Here is a 21,870-nt window from a genome sequence, read left to right on the forward strand (position 1 = left end):
TCTGACATTGCTCATGTTAAATCCTCAAAGCTACTCCTACCAGGATTCACTAAAGCTAAACAAACTCAACCTTTGAAGACTGCAGCAAGTGGTTTTGAAACAAGAGTTGTTACAGGAAAGGAAGCAAGAGATAAATCTGGATTGGGTAGTTGATGAAAGAAGAGTGCAGAACACAACCAATGATCCAACTTCCTTAAGTGAACCAGGTGTTGGAGCAACTTCTGAAAGATTGAATCAGCTTGAATCTGTACATATGGTTTACCATACCTTCTTGAAAGAACACATCTTGTTATATTTAATGACAGATGGAAGGGTTTACCACATAAGGGAAAATGTTATACCACTGATGTATTTTGAGGAATTAGAACATGTTTTATTTTTACTTCAAGTGAAGAACAGATTAACAGAAAGTGCTGCAAATTATTTGAAGACTCAAATTCAGAGACAGAAGAAGCTTTATTCTGTAAAGTCTGACAGCACATACTGTCCCAAGTACAAATATCACAATGGTGATATTGTCGAGATGAAGCCTAACTCTGCTAAGATTATAACTACCTTTCTGGGTTATAAGGCTGTAGAATTCAATCTTGAGTCTGACAAGGCATATTTGATCATACTAGATCAGGATATAAGGAAAGCTAAAATAAATGATCTCAGGGCTGCTATCTTTCAAATTGGTGAAGATACAGTTGAATTGAAGAATGCTAAAAGGAGGATGATTGATGAACTTAAATATGCTGAGAGATGTTTGTTAAAGAACTATCTTAGAACAACTCCTGACATCAAAGAGATCAGTAATTGAAGCCAAGTCAAGATCTACAACTGCTCAAATTCTGATGTGTATATAGACTGAAGCTGTTATCGCAAGTTAAAGTTGGTAAAACTTTAAGGACTGTAAGTTGTAGTTATATAGTCAAATTCTCATGCATTTGTACTTAATGTTTTTGACATCATCAAATATCTGTTAAACTTGTATATTATACTAATTTACAAGTTGGGGGAGATTGTTAGATATATTTGATAATGTCATGTCTAATAAGATTTGTGTTTAATTTTCAGATCTTACTTAAACAGGACAAATCAGTACTTAACTGGAAATCAGTACTTATACTGAAGTCAGAACTTAAGTGATCAGAACTTAAGTTATCAGGAGATATTTATCAGGAGATAATATTAGGACTTAAAGGAGACTTTCAGATAAGGAAGGCGACTGATTGAAAGGAAAGAAGATCAAGACAAACGCAAGAAGAGATATGCATGAAGAAGGAATACTATGAAGAATAGAATACTTGGAAGAAAAGATATCTGATTGATATATTTTAGGAAGCAGAATTATATTCCATATCAATTAGCGATTATCTTATAACTGTGTAGTATATAAACACAGACATACGGTTTACACTATAAGTGTTATCATTATCGAGAATAATATTGATTGTAACCCTAGCAGCTCTCGTGATATTTGTTCATCACTGAGAGAGGACAGTTCCATATTGTAACAGAGTTTATTATATTGAATAAAGTCTGTTTTCTGTTTCTTGAGCTCTTTAATTCGATTTGATTGTGATAAACACTGTATTCAACCCCTTTCTACAGTGTGTGTGACCTAACAGAAGTGTATCTTCATTGGTTATGGCTCAGATGATATGGTTTACCGTTTCTGGGATGAACTGACTAAGAGGGTCATTAGAAGTAGAGATGTTACTTTTATTGAGAATGCAGGATATAAGAATAAGCTTGTAGTCAATTATGAGTTTATAAAGGAACAACCTGAGAAAGAGAGAGCAGTGCTTGAAGATATTACAGAAACAGATCTTGCAGATAATAGAGAGAGTTCGGAGAATGTTGATGACGGAGTTCCAGTAACTCCACAAAATGAGGTAAGAAAATCTAGCCGAAGTGTGAGGCCACCACAAAAATATTCTCCTTCATCATATCATATTTTATTGACCGAGGACGGGGAGCCTCAGTGTTATTCAAAGGCAGTACAAGTGGATGATTCAGTTTAGTGGAAATCATCCATGGATGAGGAGATGAGTTCTCTTGAGTAGAATGAGACTTGGTCTTTAACAGAGTTACCAACATGAAAGAAGGCTTTACAGAATAAGTGGGTGTTCAGGATCAAAGAAGAACATGATGGCAGCAAGATATACAAGGAAAGATTAGTAGTCAAGGGTTATCAACAGAAAAAGGGTATTGACTATACCGATATATTTTCTCCCATTATTAAGATGACTACAGTTAGAATTGTGCTAAGTATTGTGGCTGCAGAGGAGTTACATTTAGAGCAACTAGATGTTAAGACCGGGTTTCTACATGATGATCTTGAGGAAAACATCTACATGGTTCAGTCAGAGGGATTTTAGGTAGCTGGGAAAGAAAGCCTTGTTTGCAAGCTTATTAAAAGCTTGTATGGTTTAAAGCAAGCACCGAGACAATGGTACTTGAAGTTTGACAGCTTTATGATGAGAATGGGTATACGAGGAGTGTTATGGATCATTGTTGTTACTTTAAACAAGTTGATTCATCTTATATCATATTGTTGTTGTATGTTGATGACATGTTAATAGCAGGATCAAACGTGAGGGAAATCAACAGGTTAAAGAGACAGATGTCTGAGGAGTTTGAGATGAAGGATATGGGTGCAGCAAAACAAATACTTGGTATGAGCATCATAAGGGATAGAGCTGAAGATACTCTAAAATTATCTTAAGAGAAGTATGTTAAGAAATTGTTGCAGAAATTCAGTGTCCCGGATGCGAAGACCAGAAGTACACCGGTGGCGAGTCACTTTAATGTCACAAAGAAACGATCACCTAAAACAGATGAAGGCAAGAAAGATATGGTTAAAGTTCCTTATGCATCTGCAGTTGGTAATTTAATGTATGATATGGTGTGTACAAGGCCAGACATTGCTCATGCAGTGGGAGTTGTTAGCAGATTTATGTCTAATCCAGGAAGAGAGCATTGGGAAGCAGTCAAGTAGTTGTTACGCTACTTGAAAGGTGAAAGTGTTTGTCCTAAATCCAATCATGTATGATGAGTTAGGAAGAACTTTCTTGTATTCCTATTTGATTTCATTGAAATTAATAAAAGACTTGTTTTGGTTTTATTATGGGCTTTATCTATTTTAAGTGTTTTAAATAAGATGCTCCATAGTTTAGAGTAAAGCTTCTAGAATTATAATGAGATTATAATAGTGAGATCTAGAAGATGATAATTCTAGACTTAAACAGTTCCTGATCATAGGATAACTAGTCGGATATTAGTGGATCCGCAGAGATTGGTACATACTATGCTTGCTCCCTTCAGGAGGATGTCTGTTCTCAAAGGCATTTGTGTGGTGACACTATAGCTAGTATGTAGGTGCTTATTAGGGAATAAGTTCACTGAACATGACTCGATAAATTGAACAACTAATGGAGATTACCCATGTGTCAATAGTTATTCACTGAGTGATAGTTGTACAAGTGTCCTTAGACTTGAGATCATTAAAGTTATCTTGTATATAATGAATTGTGCTTTGGTTTAGTCTTTAGTCTCAAGGACATCCATTAGGTCTATTCTGGGCATAGGGATTTGTGTATAGAGATAGTTAACGTCAATACAGGATCTACCCCTTCCAGTATAGGAAGAGAATATCCTATGTTATTATTTGTATGCGAGTTCTGGAATCTTTGGCCAGAGTGTATGAAATTAGAAAGGAGTTTCTAATTTGCATTAATATGAACTTTGCATTATGAATAAGAAATCATATGATTAAATTTGATAGGCCTAACACGAGATTCATGCCTTGTATTTAATCGGGATATTGTAAGGGTAGAAGGAATTCATTGTACGGTAACTAGTCACTTACAGGTTCTTGGTATTCTAAGCAGTGAATTCATATTATCCGGATAGTCGCGATATGTTGAGAAGCATCACTCACGATATAGAATAAATATATTTAATCAGTTAATTATATTTAGTAAATTTTAGTATTCATGTAAATAATTAATAAAAGTTTATTATTATTATTTCTACTACCGGCATAATATTGAACCTACAGGGTCACACCATAAAAGAATATTTTCTTTGATGAAATAATGAGAGATAGAATTATTTTCTAAATAGTTTAGAAAAAGAAATAATGATTAAAATAGTTTTAATTATTATTAAAGCATTTTATAAAGATAAAATATGGGGCTAATATATATATATAGATATATTATAAAAACCCTAAGAGAGCCTTATAAATAGAATGAGATGGCTCATTCTAAAGGTACACTTGTTTTTGTGAAAAACCAAAGAAGAAGCTAGCCTCCATCTTCTTCCTCTCTCTCTCTCTCCCCCAAAACTCCATTTTTATAAAAGCTTGGTTTTATAAAAGCTTCATCGAAGAGGATTATTCTTGGTGGATACCGGTAGAGTGCTTCACACACTGAGAAGCAACTGCGAGCAACCATTTTATAAAACTTCGATTTTTAAGGTATGGTTACGATTCCTCCGCTCCTTTTGATATATACGTTTTTCTATATGTGTGATACATGGTTTTTACGGAATAATTGTTATATCATGCTTCCGCTCATCCGTAAATTCCTTCATTGGCATCAGAGCTAGGTTCTGCATATAGAGATTCATATAAAAAAATCAGATTTTTTTTATGCATGTATGGATTTGTTATGATTTTTGCAAGTTTATTTAGATTTAATTATGAATTAATTCGAAATAATTTTTGCATTAGATCTTGACTACTGATCTGGGTTCTACAAGTGTTGTAAATCATCTAGGTATTTTCTTCATAATTTTGTGATGTGTAGATTATTTGTTATGAATTTTTAAAATTTGTTTTAAATAAAATTCATGAAATAATTATGCATGTGAATAAATATGATTAAAATTTGCACAAGGACCCCTGGCTGATCTGATAATTTTCTGCTACTGCCTGATTTAAGAAATTATATTATTTTGATTTTTATTAATTTATTAATTAAATGTTAATTAATTTATTAATAGTAAAATTAAAATGATGACAATATTAATAAGAGTTATTAATTAAGGGAGTAAAGGAAAGGGGGTCAGCCTGTTTTTAACGGCAGGAAAGAAGAAAAAAAATTACAACGGTCGGCTGCTGTGCTGGGCGCGTGAAGCGCAAAAGCCGGGGGGGGGTGTCGCACATTTCGAAAATGCGTTACACTCTTGTTGCGCATTTACCGAATGCGTTACACCCGTTAATGGCTTAACAATGTTGTAACGCATTACCGGAATGCGTTACAGCCCTTGTAACGCATTCCTGTAATGCGTTACAGCCCGTCTGTCCACATTAAATTTAATTTTTTGGGAGTTTCGTAACTCCTTTTTGGGCGTGCAATATATCGTTGGATTCGTTTTTCCGAGACGGATCTAATGGAGTGGTCAAATATTTTTTATATAAAATATAAGAACAGTTTATATTCCCGAAAGTGTTTTAAAGCATGTTTTAATTGTTTTAATTGCGTTTAAATGCTATAATAAATCCATACATCATTATATCAATATGTGACATGATATCACTTGCATGCTTACTTGTTTATTTATTTTTATATATGAGATATATGCCTATGTTTACCATGCGATGATAGATTTAGGTGAACTTAAATCAAAATAAGGCGTGCTCTAGAAAATCTAGAATAGGAATCGTTTCTTGCCTTAACAATAATATTATGAATACAATCATGAGATTCTTGTGTTTATGGAACACATAGTTAAATATGAATTTTCAATATTGAGAGAAATGATGATTCTGTCAAAAGTGGATGTCGATCTGTAAGAAAGGGGTATTAAGTGACGCGTCTTGACAATGCTCCCCCCGATCTGGGAATCATCTGATTATCGATTATTGATTTGAAATATTTAATTTAAAGGGAAGAATCTCTTTATAATATGATTATGATTGTAACATAATATAATCCCTCAAAAATTAAATAATATCAAGTAGTAATTGGCCAATGACACAACGAGCTTGTGTCGGTCATAGCCTTCCAACATGGTAGAAAGTAGTTCTTATTTTTAAATCATTATCGTTTCGTGCTACAGCCGAGGGCTTTGATTTCGAAATAAGAAATACTTGTCTATTACATAGAGATCTGTATATTGAATTAGAATCTAAAGGTGGTTATGTGCTGCAACCGTGGGTCGTTGGAGACTGATTCGATCGTACGAAATGTTGGGTTAGACTTGACTTATAATATTGGGTCTGTCGTGCTAAAGTCGTGACTCAATTATTCAAGAGGCCAAAGTTTTATTAGGGAATAACATAAGATGTAATTGACAAGAGTTGTCTGCCTATTGAACATCATATGACGTTTCGTGCTACAGCCGAGGTTGTGTGATGGAATGTAGGATCCCTATTCCCACTAGCATTATGAATGCTTAATTTTTCACTTAGGGGGTTGTATAAATTAGATAAACTAGTGGGAGCCACTTATGAATAAAGACCCGATTCATATAGTGTTTTGAAATGAAACTGAATATTTTCTAAGTGTTGTTATGTGTTCATCATTTACAGATTTACTATATACGTTATGTCTTCTGCACTATCACTCCGGAATATACTAGATGCTCACAAGTTGACTGGTCCTAATTTTGCTGACTGGCTTCGAAACTTGAGAATTATTCTCAGGGTTGAGAAGCTGGAATATGTGCTTGACTCACCTAAGCCTGATGAACCTGCTGACGATGCACATAATGATGAACATGTTGTGTATCGTAAGTGGATAGATGATGCAAATGTTGCTCAATGTATCATGCTAGATTCCATGAACATTGAGTTACAGAAGCAGCATGAGCATATGGATGCTCACACTATCCTTACGCATCTACAAGAGTTGTATGATGTGGCAGGGAGGACAGCTCGATATGAGATATCAAAGGAGTTGTTCGGTTGTAGGATGTATGAGGGATCATCTGTGAATGACCATGTACTTAAAATGATCAATTTGATTGAACGTCTTGGACAACTTGGTTTTAACATGGATGGGGAACTGACTCAAGACTTGGTCTTGTAATCACTTTCGGGTTCATTTTCGCAGTTTGTTGTAAACTTTCACATGAATAAGCTGGATTTCAGACTGGATGAACTCTATAACATGTTGAAGACTGCGGAATTGAATTTTCCCTCTAAGAAGAGCTCTATTCTTCTAATTGGTGAAGGTTTCAATCCTAAGAAAAGGAAGAAGAACCCTTCCAAGAAGAAGAAAGTAGGTGAGAAAAAGCCGGTTCCACCAAAAGCTGAAAACCCCAAGAGCAAAGCTTTTTGCTTCCACTGTAACAAGGTGGGGCACTGGAAAAGGAACTGTAAGGTTTACCTTGCAGAATTGAAGAAGAAGAAGGGTAGTGAGACTACCGCTTCTGTTTCAGGTATGTTCATGATTGAAGTGAATATCTCATTAAATCAAATTTCTACTTGGGTATTAGATACCGCCTGTGGTTCTCACATTTGCAATTCGTTGCAGGGACTAAGGAGAAGTAGGACTCTTGAGGAAGAGGAGGTGATTCTACGGATGGGAAATGGAGCAAGAGTTGCTGCTGAAGCTGTAGGATCATTTCATTTACATATGCCTACGGGCAAGACTATTGTTTTAAATAATTGTTATTTTGTTCCCTCGATTGTGAGGAATATTATTTCTATTCCCATGTTAAACTTGGCTGGATTTTCGTTTATTATTCAGAATAATAAATGTTCAATTCTTAGAGATAACGTTCTTTATAGAAGTGGTATTTTAAATAATGGTCTGTATGTATGTTATGTAGAGCATAATTTACTACAAATTGAACATACTAAGAAAAGAAAAAGGGATGATGAAAGTCTCACTTTTTTGTGGCACTGCAGACTTGGTCATATTAGTGAAAATAGACTGCGGACATTGCATAAGGAAGGGTTACTTGACCCCTTTGATTTTGAATCATATCCTATATGCGAGTCTTGTCTATTGGGAAACATGACCAAATCTTCATTTAGTGGACATGGAGAGAGGGCTGCAGATTTGCTAGGATTGGTACACACAGATGTATGTGGACCAATGTCTACGCAAGCCATGGGTGGATTTTCATACTTCATTACTTTCATAGATGATTGATCTAGATTCGGATACGTGTATTTGATGAAACACAAGTCTGAAGCCTTTGAAAAATTCAAAGAATATAAGAATGAAGTGGAGAAACAAACCAAACATAGTATTAAAACTCTTCGATCAGATCGAGGTGGTGAATACTTGAATGGAGAGTTTCTAGATTATCTCAAAGAAAATGGTATAGTCTCCCAGTGGACTCCTCCATATACTCCACAGTTGAATGGGGTATCTGAAAGGAGAAATTGAACTTTGTTAGACATGGTTCGGTCCATGATGAGCTATGCGGATCTTCCAGTATTCCTGTGGGGTTATGCATTGGAAATCTCAGCATATTTACTGAATAAGGTGCCTTCCAAATCTGTTCCTCAAACTCCATATGAGATATGGAAAGAAAGGAAACCGAGTCTTAAATACGTTAAAATTTGGGGATGTCCAGCTTATGTCAAGAAAGTTGACCTTGATAAGCTGGAATCTCGATCCGTAAAATGTAATTTTGTGGGATATCTTAAAGAGACTTTAGGGTATTACTTTTACACCGATCATAGGGTGTTTGTCTCCAGACATGCTACCTTCTTGGAAAAGCAGTTTATCCTTGAAGGAAACAGTGAGAGAAAAATTGAACTTGATGAAGTTCAAGAAGCACAAACTACTACGGTTCAAGTGGAAACACCTGTTCAGACTGAACAACCTTCTGTGGAACAACCCATTCGTAGGTCAGGGAGAGTGTCTCGCCAACCTGAGAGGTATTATGGCCTTGTCATTGAGAATGACAATGAGTTGTCAATCATTGATGATGACGACCCTATGACCTATAATGAGGCTATGAGTAGTGTTGACTCAGAGAAATGACAAAGTGCCATGAAATCCGAAATGGAATCTATGTATACCAACCAAGTATGGACTTTGGTTGAAGCACCTGAGGGTGTGAAGCCTATTGAGTGCAAATGGGTATACAAAAGAAAGATTGGAGCAGATGGCCAGGTGGAGACCTATAAGGCCAGGCTCGTGGCAAAAGGATTCAGACAAAGGCAAGGGATTGACTTTGATGAAACTTTTTCGCCTGTAGCCCTGTTAAAATCAATTCGGATTTTTCTTGCGATTGTTGCTTACTATGACAATGAGATCTGGAAAATGGATGTGAAAATGGCCTTCCTCAATGGGAAACTTGAAGAGGAAGTCTATATGACACAGCCAGAGGGTTTTCTTTCCAAGGGAAATGAACACCTAGTGTGTAAGCTGCTACGAACCATATATGGTTTAAAGCAAGCTTCTCGTAGATGGAACATCCGTTTTGATGAGACAATCAAAGAGTTTGGTTTTATCAAAAATATAGATGAACCATGTGTCTACAAGAAGGTTAGTGGGAGCGCGGTAACATTTCTTGTATTGTATGTAGATGACATACTTCTTATAGGAAATGATATACCGATGCTGCAATCAGTCAAAGTGTGGCTATCGAAGAACTTCACTATGAAGGACTTGGGAGAAGCATCCTACATTCTCGGTATGAAGATCTATAGAGATAGATCTAGAAGAATGATAGGTCTTACCCAGGGTACATACATCCAGAAAGTGCTTAAAAGGTTTAGCATGGAAAACTCCAAAAGAGGTCTCATACCTATTAGCCATGGAGTATCCCTTTCCGAAAAGATGTCTCCTAAGACACCTGAGAAAAGAGAGCGTATGAGTAAGATTCCTTATGCTTCAGCAATAGGATCTATCATGTACGCGATATTATGTACTAGGCCTGATGTTGCTTATTCAATTAGTGTGATGAGCAGATATCAGTCCGATCCAGGTGAAGACCACTGGAAAGCAGTGAAGAACATCCTTAAGTACTTGCGAAGGACTAAGGATATTTTTCTTGTTTTTGGTGGTGGATCTGAGTTGAAAATAGAGGGTTATACTGACTCTAGTTTTCAATCAGAAAGTGATGATAGCAAATCCATGTCAGGGTACGTGTTTACTCTGAATGGTGGTGCAATTAGTTGGAAGAGTTCCAAACAGTCTACAACGGCTGACTCCACAGCGGAAGCAGAATATATAGCTGCAAGTGAGGCTGCAAAAGAACCCGTTTGGATGAGGAAAATTGTTTCTGAGTTGGGAGTTGTTCCTAGCGTTGAGGAGCCTATTGTGTTGTATTGTGATAACAACGCAGTAATAGCAAGAGCCAAGGAACCTAGGTCTCATAAAAATTCTAAACATGTTTTCATTTGATTAGGGAAATCATTGAAAGAGGAGATGTCAAGATTGAGAGAGTTGACACACATAACAACGTAGCAGACCCACTCACAAAGTCATTGTCTCAGATTCACTTTGATCGTCATAAAGAGAAGATAAGTATTAGATACCAGGGTGATTGGCTTTAGTTCAAGTGGGAGATTGAAAGTGTTTGTCCTCAATCCAATCATGTATGATGAGTTAGGAAGAACTTTCTTGTATTCCTATTTGATTTCATTGAAATTAATAAAAGACTTATTTTGATTTTATTATGGGCTTTATCTATTTTAAGTGTTTTAAATAAGATACTCCATAGTTTAGAGTAAAGCTTCTAGAATTATAATGAGATTATAATAGTGAGATCTAGAAGATGATAACCCTAGACTTAAACAGTTCCTGATCATAGGATAACTAATCGGATGTTAGTGGATCTGCAAAGATTGGTACATACTATGCTTGCTCCCTTCAGGAGGATGTCTATTCTCATAGGCATTTGTGTGGTAATACTGTAGCTAGTATGTAGGTGCTTATTAGGGAATAAGTTCACTGAACATGACTCGATAAATTGAACAGCTAATGGAGATTACTCATGTGTCAATAGTTATTCACTAAGTGATAGTTTTACAAGTGTCCTTAGACTTGAGATCGTTAAAGTTATCTTGTATATAATGAACTGTGATTTGGTTTAGTCCTTAGTCTCAAGGACATCCATTAGGTCTATTCTGGGCATAGGGATTTGTGTATAGAGATAGTTAACGTCAATAGAGGATCTACCCCTTCCAGTATATGAAGAGAATATCCTATGTTATTCTTAGTATGCGAGTTCTGGAATCTCTTGCTACAGTGTATGAAATTAGAAAGGAGTTTCTAATTTGCATTAATATGAACTTTGCATTATGAATAAGAAATCATATGATTAAATTTGATAGGCCTGACACGAGATCCATGCCTTGTATTTAATCGGGATATTGTAAGGGTAGAAGGAATTCATTATACGATAACTAGTCACTGACAGGGTCTTGATATTCTAAGCAGTGAATTCATATTATCCGGATAGTCGCGATATGTTGAGAAGCATCACTCACGATGTAGAATAAATATAATTAATCATTTAATTATATTTAGTGAATTTTAGTATTCATGTAAATAATTAATAAAAGTTTATTATTATTTATTTCTACTACCGGCATAATATTGAACCTACAGGGTCACACCATAAAAGAATATTTTCTTTGATGAAATAATGAGAGAGCGGATTATTTTCTAAATAGTTTAGAAAAAGAAATAATGATTAAAATAGTTTTAATTATTATTAAAGCATTTTATAAAGATAAAATGTGGGGCTAATATATATATATATATATATATATATATTATAAAAACCCTAGGAGAACCTTATAAATAGAATGAGATGGCTCATTCTAAAGGTACACTTGTTTTTATGAAAAACTTAAGAAGAAGCTAGCCTCCATCTTCTTCCTCTCTCTCTTTCTCTCCCAAAACTCCATTTTTATAAAAGCTTGGTTTTATAAAAGCTTCATCGAAGAGAATTATTCTTGGTGGATACCGGTAGAGTGCTTCACACACTGAGAAGCAACTGTTAGCAACCATTTTATAAAGCTTCAATTTTAAGGTATGGTTACGATTCCTCCGCTCCTTTTGATTTATACGTTTTTCTATATGTGCGATACATGGTTTTTACGAAATAATTGTTATATCACGCTTTCGCTCATCCGTAAATTCCTTCAAAAGGCACATCCAAGTTTGCACTATGTTTCAGTAAGAAAGATGTTATCTTGGAAGTGTTCTCTGATACAGATTTGGGTGGATGTTTGGATGCAAGAAAAAGTACAACGGGTTATATTTTCACTTTGGGTGGCACCGCAGTTAGTTGGATGTCTCGACTTCAAAAGAGTGTTGCTCTTTCAACCACAGAAGCAGAATATATGGTTATCTCTGAAGCTAGCAAAGAGATGATTTGGTTGAAGAATTTTCTTGAGGAGTTGGGCAAGAAAAAGGCGGACAGTCCTTTGTATAGCGATAGTTAGAGTGTTATTCATCTTGCGAAGAAGCCCGTGTTTCATGCTAGGACGAAGCATATTCAGATGCGATATCACTTTACAAGAGAGTTGATAAGCAATGGTACTTTGTACTTGAAGAAAATCCTTGATTCAAAAAATCTTGTAGATATGTTGACTAAGGTGGTTACGAATGAAAAGTTGAAGCTTTACTTAGCTTCAACTGGCCTTCAGAATTGATTGATGACAAGTCGCTGCACTAGTTAGAGTTATTGATTGAAGAATTGATTTTACTAGACTTACAAGAGTGAAGTGAAGATTGGCCAGACTGCAAGTGGAAGATTGTTGGGTTTGTGGAGTCTATTAATTAAGCCCATGAAAATAGACTATTCAGATCCAGATTAGTTTATGGATTAGTCTACTTTTCAGATTTGGACTATAATTTTGATTTAGGCCTACTTACTTCTCTTATAAATACTCGTGTAATTGTAAAATCATAACACAACAAATTGTGAGAGATCAATACAAAATTAGTGGTGCTTGTGGAGTAGGAATTTCCGAACCACGTAAATCTTTGTCTTGTGTGATTGTCGTTTATTTTCTTGTTCTTGTTTATTCGCTTTGGGTTTTGCTTTCGTTGTTGTATACTCAACAAGTGATATCAGAGATTCGGGTTATAAATGGTCCATAACAATCTCAGATGGGCTCCAGAAGTGACCTAGGAAGAGGCAGATGGGCTTGCCCCAGAATGGGCTCAAGGAAAAGACAGACGGGTCTTCCAGTATGGGCTTGGGGGTAGCAGATAGCCAGATGGACTTTCAGTATGGGTCGAGGGGGAGCCTGGTCACACTGAAGGAGGCCGAATCGACAAGTGTCGGGCCTGATGTGTGAAGGGGGAGATTGTTAGGAGTTGTCCCACATCGTTTGTGGGAGGGGCAGTTTTCTGGAATATTAGCAGCCAGACAACTCCAATTAGTATGAGGTCTTTTGAGAGGTGCCCAAAAATAAACCCGTGCGGGCTCGGCCCAAAGCGGACAATATCATACTAATGTGGAGTTAGGTCTGCTCAGCAAGCCCAACAAGTGTTAGAAGTTGTCCCACATCGTTTGTGGGAGGGGCAGTTTGCTGGAATATTAGCAACCAGACAACTCCAATTAGTATGAGGCCTTTGGGAGGTGCCCAAAAACAAACCCATGCAGGCTCGGCCCAAAGCGGAAAATATCATACTAATGTGAAGTTAGGCATACTCAGCAAGCCCAACAAGTGGTATCAGAGCTTCAGGTTGTAACGGTCTGAAACAATCTCAGTTGGGCATCCAGAATGGACCTAAGAGGAGGCAGATGGGCTACCTAGTATGAGCTCAAGGAAAAGGAAGGTGGACCTTCCAGTATGTGTCTAGGGGGAGCTAGAAAGCCAGAAAGATTCCAGTATGGGTCAAGGGGGAGCCATATCACACTATCAGAAGGCAGATCTGACAGGTGTTGAGCCCGATATGTGAAGGGGGAGATTGTTAGGAGTTGTCTCATATCGTTTGTTGGAAGGGCAGATTGCTAAAATATAAGCAGCCAGATAACTCCATTAGTATGAAGTCTTTTGGGAGTGACCCAAAAACAAACCCGTGCGGGCTCAGTCCAAAGCGGACAATATCATACTAATGTGGAGTTAGGCCTGCTTAGCAAGCCCAACAGTTCTTTGGGGTAGATGACATCTACCGTACTTTTTTGGGGAGTTTGGACAACTTGAGAAGCCTCAACAAACAGTATGGACTATCTACGTGTGGGAACGAGTCCATGTTTATAATCGAGGCTTACAGGACCCTCCGCGATAGGGGTCCGTTCCCTGCACATCAGGTTCTTAAGGGTTTTGAGGGGAGTTTTGAATTTGTGCTCTATGATACCCAGGCTAAAACTGTGTTTATTTCACTGAGTGCTGATGGGGGAGTCCAGCTCTTCTGCGGCATTGCTTCTGACGATTCTGTCATGATTTCCGATCATTTGGAGCTCATCAAAGCCAGTTGTGCTAAATCTTTCGCTCCCATCCCCACGGTCAGTAATCAAAAATTTGTATCTTTTGTTTCTGCTATCTGTATCTGCAAAATCACTGATTTGAAATGTTTGTTCAGGGTACATGTATCATAGTGAAGGAGGATTAATGAGTTTTGAGCATCCAACAAACAAACTGAAGGCAATGCCAAGGGTAGATAGTGAGGGGTACATGTGTGGATCAAACTTTAAAGTTGATTTTTACTCCAAGACCAAAGCCATACAAAGAGTTGGCAGTGAAGCCAATTGTTCAGCTGTTTGGGGACAAGAGGCCAAGCACATGGAGAATGCCCCCATATTATCATCTCTATTGCAGTCTGTTCTTTCAATTGTTTTTCTTTAAAAATTCTTGTTTCTGCCTTGCGTTTTCCCCATATTTCTTGCCTTCTGTAAATATTTTGATATTGACCATATATAATAGACCTCTGACGCTTATAAACCTCGCATGCTTACTTTCTTTGTATAAACTTGTTACTTTCTTGCTTAGACCCGTTGCATAACTATATATATACACGCATTTCTTACTGGAAAAACCTGAATAGACATTGGTGTTAGCCGATGTCTGAAATTTTTTTAAGCCGATGTCAAAAGGTTTGACTGATGTCATTGTAGGTGAGAAAATGGTCTGGCCAATTCTGTCTCAGTGGTTTTCGGACAGCATACAAGATGAAAAACTTAAATCTATTTAAACACTTGACTGACACGCAAGATACAAACATACATTTACATTGATATTTTACTAAAAACTGATATTTAACCAAATTTTAATAGCAAGAAGAAAAAGTAAGTGATGTTGAACACTTGGTCAGATGTCAATTTTCTCAGTGAGGACCATAATTAAGTTAACTATGGAGCCTAAACACGCAGCAGTAAGTGTCCGCAGTCTGTATGTGGCCAACACCTGGTTCCGCCACTGTATTTTTACTGGCAAAAGCTTCGCTCATTATTGTTGGCCTACTTATTTATTCTCGATTGATTCATCTCTCTTTCCTTGGAAGAAGCTTGTACAAATATTATCAAATGTTATAGTAATATTGCAACTTAAAATATAGCAGAGAGTTTCTGGAGATTCATGGGATATTGGAGCTTTAATAAAGATATTAAAAAAACATTTTTTGATTGTTTTTCAAAAAAATTATTTCAGTAGCGGAGGCCTGGTGATATCATAGTACATACCAGTCAACACCAAATACTTGAATAATGGACTCGTTTCTTTAGCATGTCGAATTGAAGAACTTGACTTCTGCATCTGTACTGAAGAATTGATTAAGAAAGATTAACATGTTCTTATTTTAAGTTCGGGATCAGAACAAATGTAATAATCACTATCAATTATTTTGGCCTAAAATAACTTTACACTGTATATGTAGTTGCTGTCTGTGGAAACTGAATTCCTTAATCAATAGGTTAATCTTGTACTTAACATAATTAAATAAAAAAAATAGACTTAATTAGCGTGGTTTATGCAAATTTTGTTTGTTATCGGAGAAATTTGGCAACGGATGCTAATTATACGAAATCAAAGATCCTGATACACAGTACACCGATCTTGAAGACATGAACTGAAAAATTAGTTTGAGTTTTTTACATTTTTGAATTATAACAAGGTTGATTATAATAGGATCGGATGTAGTGTTTATATCAAATATTTTATAATTTTTCCAATCTTTATATTAATCTATGACAATAAAAGAAAGAAAGTAAAAGTTTGTTTTTCTAAAATTTGAATTTTATTAGACTTTTATCTTTTAGAATTTTTATGTAATGCAACTCAGAAGCACTGTGGATTAGGGAATGATGAACTGCAGATGCATGATGTGGTTTATGATGTGGTGCGTCCCTGGGTTCAGCTGTCTATTTATCTTTGTGTGTTCTACAACGGGAGGGCTTCGGTTCATTTCTAATGCTTTTGGATGTTCAAAAAAAACACTACTATGGAGTTTGTAAATTGATCTTCAAATTAAAGTTATAATTAATCCTAGTTATCATTTGTGGAAAACATTACTTCAAAAAAATACTACTATGGAGTTTGTAAATTGATCTTCAAGTTAAAGTTATAACTAATTGTAGTTATCATTTGTGGAAACTTCTTACATTACCTAATACATTTTTTTATACTCCCTTTTTTCTTTTTAATAGTCAATTGACTTATCTGCACTTATTTTAAGTGCTTTGACGACATAATTAAAATAATATTTTTTAAAATTTTCTTTTTCTAAATAAAAATATATAACCTAAATTTTTATATTTAAAGAAAAATTTAAAAAATAATAATATTTACTATACAGTCAATGCATCTTGAGATGTGAATGTGTGCAACTTTCACGTAACCATGAGGAAGGACAATCTTAATTGGTATAGCTAGCATGTCCTTTTACGTGCCTGAGTTTAAGCACAATCTCTTGTCTGTTGGAAAGTTATTGGATCAGAATCATCTTGTGCCAAATTTCAACACAATTTTTGTGTTTTTCAAGACCTTACCACTGATAAGGTTCTTGCTTTTGGCCATAGGCACCATGGTCTCTACAAATGCAAGGGTGATGTTTTAAACACACAAAAGTCAAGAGACGGTTAAAATGAAATACAGGAAGTAGTTCTTAATAATTTGAACATGTACTTCTCGATATTAAAAAATATAAAAAAAACCGTAATTAGGATGTTGTTGGAGAAATTTGGAGTAAATTCTGGTTAAAAAATATCCTGGTACACCAATTTTGAAGACACGGCTGCCACGTATTATGCCGAACTTCGGTATTAATTCAGTTCATGCTAAAGTTTAGCAGCATCACTCACTTTACCCTCAGTGTTCAGAGTACATAACTTGCTTATTATAGTACAATGGCAGCTATATTTCCAGTTTCCCCTGTGATCAACTTCCGAAGATTCACACCATGCAAACCTATAGCTGTGACCGCCTGCAAGTCTGTTACCAAATCCGCCACTGGAATAACTAAGGTTGCTGTTAAACCGGAGCCTATCGTAAGGCGATCAGCAAACTACAAACCTTGCTTGTGGGACAACAATTTCTTGCAGTCTTTGAAAACTGAATACACGGTAATTTTTTGTTTTGTTATGTTGGTTTTAATCTATATAAAGTTAAGCATAAGTACATTATTCATGTCATTATGTACGGGATGAAAGTCACAAAATCTAAACAGGGTGAAGCAATCGATGCACGAGCTTCCGAGTTGAAGGAAGAGGTGAGGATGATATTTAATAACATGGTGGAGCCGTTAGATCAACTAGAGCTGATTGATCAGTTGCAAAGACTCGGGTTAGATTATCATTTTCATGATGAAATTAATCGTACCTTGAAGAACATCCACACTGGTCTGGAAAATGAGAGTTGGGAAAAGGACTTGCATGCTACTGCTCTTGAATTTAGGCTTCTTAGACAACATGGGCATTATATATCTCCTGGTAATATCTTTTACGCAAATTTATATAGTTCCACTTAAAAGTAATGTTAAATAAGTGAGCATTTAACCTTTGCTAAAAGTAACAGTTTGCCACCCAGAAGTCTCGCCAAAATTATGATTTCTACTAATGTTTTAACTTTTGTGTTGGCAGAGGGTTTCAAGAGATTTACAGAGAATGGGAGCTTTCATAAAGGTGTCACTGCAGATGTCCAGGGACTGTTAAGTTTATATGAAGCATCGTACTTTTCTATTGAAGGAGAGTCCCTTATGGAGGAGGCTTGGTCGTTTACAAGTAACTTACTTAAGGAGTGCCTCGAATATATTAGTGATCTGGATCTTCAGATGCAAGTGAGAAATGCTTTGGAGCTTCCACTACAGTGGAGGATCCCAAGATTTGACGCAAAATGGTACATAAATTTATATCAAAGAAGTAGTGACATGATCCCAGCAGTTCTGGAATTTGCAAAGTTGGACTTCAACATTAGGCAAGCGTCGAACCAGGAAGAGCTTAAGGATTTATCAAGGTTTATATAATTAAAGCTTTTAACTTTGTTAGAATAATGATATAAGATCCTGGCAAGGGTCTTCATAGAGTAATTGGTTCCTTGACAAACATAAATCTAAGAATGTACATAGAGAGTAAAACCACATGTATGATACTTCATTGATTCTAACTCATTTTTTACATAGGTGGTGGAGTAGACTAGACGTGGGAGTGAAACTTCCTTTTGCAAGAGATAGGCTGGTGACCTCTTTTTTCTGGAGTTTGGGGATTACAGGCGAGCCTCATCACAGATATTGCAGAGAAGTTTTAACTAAAATTATAGAGCTTACTTGTGTATATGATGATGTTTATGATATATATGGTACACCGGATGAACTTGAACTCTTTACAGATGTGGTGGAAAGGTTTGAGCCTCTCAATCTCTCTGTTTTGCTAATATATATCTGCCGGGACATGGCCTGTTTTACCTTTGGAATTGACGTCCCCTATAAACTAAGTAAATAAGTAACTATTCGTACTCCCAAATAAGTTGTTTTTCCCTCACTAAAAGACCATTCCATCCAAGTTGGAATTCCTAGATATTCATGTCAGTCAAATATGCACTTGTTCTAAAATTTTGGTTGGAACACAGTATTTCAGTAGTCGAGTATCTCGGCTTCTTCTTTTTTATATCTTTCAAGCCTCAAGATGAATACATATTAGCCCTCACACGTTTCCAGTAATACACAAAACAGATATCCACTAAACAGGCAAGTGTCATTATTCTAATCATTTTGTAAATTTCAGGTGGGATCTAAATGCAGTGAAAGAGCTCCCGGAGTACATGAAGTTGTGCTTCCTGTCATTGATCAACGTGGTCAATGAAACGACTTACGAGATCCTCAAGGACCATAACATCGATACATTTCCACACCAAAAAAAATGGGTATATTCCCTTTATTTGTCATCATACATAAATTGCTCATGGAAATTACTTTGGTTTTCCAGATTCTTAAACACCTTAAATTGTCACTCTTATGTTGTAGTTCAATGACTTATTCGAGCGTTACATAGTGGAAGCCAGGTGGTATAACAGTGGATACCAGCCAACACTTGAAGAATACTTGAAAAATGGATTTGTGTCAATAGCAGGCCCCATTGTCGTGCTTTACTCTTACATCTGTACTACGGACCCAATCAAGAAAGAAGATCTCGAGTTTATTGAGGGCCTCCCTGATATAGTACGATTGGCATGTGAAATTTTTCGATTAACTGATGATTATGGAACATCCTCGGTACTGAATTTAAATACTTGCAAATTTAAGATTTACCTGTAGATACTAATCATGCATGCTTTGTACATAAATAGTTGCAATTGTATGTTGTTTATAATACAAGATCTGGTTGCAGGCTGAGTTAAAGAGAGGAGATGTTCCATCATCAATACAATGCTACATGTCAGATACTGGTGTTACGGAAGAAGTTTCCCGTAACCACATGATGAATTTGATCAGGAAGAAGTGGGCGCAAATTAACAAACTCAGATTTTCGAAGGAGGATAATAATCCTTTATCTTGGCCATTTGTTGACATTATGCTCAATCTTATCAGGGCAGCCCATTGTTTTTATAATTCTGGCGAAGATGGCTATGGTGTTGAAGATGTTGTAGCCAAAGCTACATTCGTTTCGCTTCTTGTTGAGCCCATCCCTCTCTAAGAAATTAGCGGAAATGGACTCCAAGACAGGAGAACTTACTATTATCTACAATTTTATGTTGCATGTTTTTACTTTCCGTATTTAAAAAGGTGTGCCTCAGAGGAAACACCATGAATAAGTTTGCTCGAATAATGACATATGTGTAAGGCTCAGCAAAAAAGTCAAAACGATCTAAATAATCCGGACCAAAGCGACGAAACCGTGTTTTTCGGCGGTTCGAGTTGGTTAAGTTTGGTATAAATAAAAACTGTTATTTTACGGTTCGACCTGGTTTTCATCTCCAAACCGGACTGCTAAGGTTAAACCAGACCGTTTCAATATATATTAATATATTTATAATAATACCATTTTATGGTATATACATATCAATTAGTTACATATGTTTATTTTATACTTTATATGTTTATTTTATAATTTAATATCTTCAAAATAGTATTTTATGTGTAATAGTTGTATTCCAATTTCAGAAAATAATAATATTTAACATTTATATGTTTAGTTAGATTTCAAACCGTTACTTACCGGACCGAGCCTTTAAGATGTGGTCTAGTCTGGTCTGGTCACCAATTTCAAACGGTCTGGTCCGGTTTGATACCCAATAAAACAGTTATATTTGGTCTGACCTGATTTGATTATTAAAACCCGACCAAACTGACCGTTACACACCCTTACATATGTGTGTTGTAGAGTTAGATTGAATTTTCTATTTTCACGCAAGTTGTTTGATATTTTTGTCCAATAAAATAAATCAAAGTTTTGATGGTTTTGTGTTTTTGTTTCGGCTTGACCCTTTAGCGCTTAAACCATATACCGTTATGACCATCTGCCTAAATAAAGGAACACATATCATTTAATCCCTAAGGTATAGAGTTTCGTATCCTTTGATCTATCGGAAGGGAAGGATAAAAAAGATATTATCTCTCCAGTTTGTATTGTTATAAGGGTCGATAAATATATTTGGTGTAAATTTTAAGGGCTAAAAGGTAGACGGCAAGCTGAAAGAAAACCTCTAATTTTAATACAATTTGATATACTAACAAACTGTATTCGCATTGTTTAAAACCATGATGGTAGTACCCCCATAGTTTATAATTTACCACAGTTACGCGCATGTACTAACAAACAGATTATTATTGTTATCAAGGACTACAATATTGAACATTTTGGCTAATGTACTCTGCTAACCACCTTGTGGAGCTACACATGTAGTTGAACCCTGATTATTTTTTAGATTGTAAAGCAGTCCCTAAAATTGTTAATATTATGTTGTAGTTCAATGGTTTATTCAAGTCTCACTTAACGGAGGCCCGGTGGTATGACAGTGGACACCAACCAACACTAGAGGAGTAGTTGAACAATGGATTGATGTCGATAACAGGTCCAATTGGAAAACTTTACTCCTACATCTTTACAGCAAATCCGATCAAGAAAGAAGAATTAGAATTTATAGAGGACCTTCTTGATATTGTACACCTGGCATGTGAAATTCTTCGATTAATTGATGATTATGGAACCTCATCGGTAGTGAAAATGATTACCAGCAATTTAATCTGTTTGCTATAAATATTTCATTCAATTGGTTGCAGGCTGAGTTAAAGATAGGAGATGTTCCATCATCAATACAGTGTTACATGTCCGATACCGGTTTTTCTCAAGAATTTTCACGTGAGCACATGAATTTGATGAGGAAGAAATGGGCACAAATAAATAAACTTAGATTTTTGGATGGTGTTAAATCTCTGTCATGGCCATTTGTCGATATAATGCTAAATCCTATCAGGGCAGCTCATTGGCTGCATAATGATGGAAACGATAGCTATGGTGCTGAGGATATTGGCTATGGTGATGAGGATATTGGCTATGGTACTGAGGATATTGTAC

The 21,870-nt window shown here is 36.0% G+C and overlaps 2 protein-coding genes across 2 annotated transcripts; both read left to right on the forward strand.

Moving 5' to 3' along the window:
- Positions 1-1,646: 1,646 nt before the first annotated feature.
- Positions 1,647-14,735, forward strand: LOC141673572 (uncharacterized). Its single transcript, XM_074480324.1, has 6 exons — positions 1,647-1,880; positions 2,424-2,475; positions 2,574-2,663; positions 2,715-2,893; positions 14,005-14,377; positions 14,451-14,735. The coding sequence occupies exons 1-6, from the start codon at positions 1,647-1,649 to the stop codon at positions 14,711-14,713; spliced, it is 1,191 nt and encodes a 396-aa protein (XP_074336425.1). The 3' UTR covers positions 14,714-14,735.
- A 2,278-nt stretch (positions 14,736-17,013) lies between these two features.
- LOC141670552 (terpene synthase 10-like) lies at positions 17,014-20,253 on the forward strand. The gene is made up of 7 exons (XM_074476454.1): positions 17,014-17,424; positions 17,529-17,790; positions 17,941-18,313; positions 18,480-18,698; positions 19,081-19,219; positions 19,320-19,568; positions 19,684-20,253. Exons 1-7 carry the CDS (start codon positions 17,209-17,211, stop codon positions 19,987-19,989), a joined length of 1,764 nt encoding a protein of 587 aa, XP_074332555.1. The 5' UTR covers positions 17,014-17,208; the 3' UTR covers positions 19,990-20,253.
- Positions 20,254-21,870: the final 1,617 nt, after the last annotated feature.

Source organism: Apium graveolens, chromosome 7, assembly GCF_009905375.1.
Source record: "Apium graveolens cultivar Ventura chromosome 7, ASM990537v1, whole genome shotgun sequence".
NCBI classification, from domain to species: Eukaryota; Viridiplantae; Streptophyta; class Magnoliopsida; order Apiales; family Apiaceae; genus Apium; species Apium graveolens.

What these genes read in the sequence shown, in the direction of transcription:
- LOC141670552 (XM_074476454.1), top strand. Translation starts at nt 17,209, where the DNA reads ATGGCAGCTATATTTCCAGTTTCCCCTGTGATCAACTTCCGAAGATTC. An exon ending in GAGCTTAAGGATTTATCAAG is followed by an intron (nt 18,314 to 18,479) that starts GTTTATATAATT and finishes TTTTTTACATAG; the next exon opens with GTGGTGGAGTAGACTAGACG. An exon ending in TTCCACACCAAAAAAAATGG is followed by an intron (nt 19,220 to 19,319) that starts GTATATTCCCTT and finishes CTTATGTTGTAG; the next exon opens with TTCAATGACTTATTCGAGCG.
- LOC141673572 (XM_074480324.1), top strand. Translation starts at nt 1,647, where the DNA reads ATGGTTTACCGTTTCTGGGATGAACTGACTAAGAGGGTCATTAGAAGT. An exon ending in CAGTAACTCCACAAAATGAG is followed by an intron (nt 1,881 to 2,423) that starts GTAAGAAAATCT and finishes TATGGTTTAAAG; the next exon opens with CAAGCACCGAGACAATGGTA. An exon ending in TGCAGCAAAACAAATACTTG is followed by an intron (nt 2,664 to 2,714) that starts GTATGAGCATCA and finishes AATTATCTTAAG; the next exon opens with AGAAGTATGTTAAGAAATTG.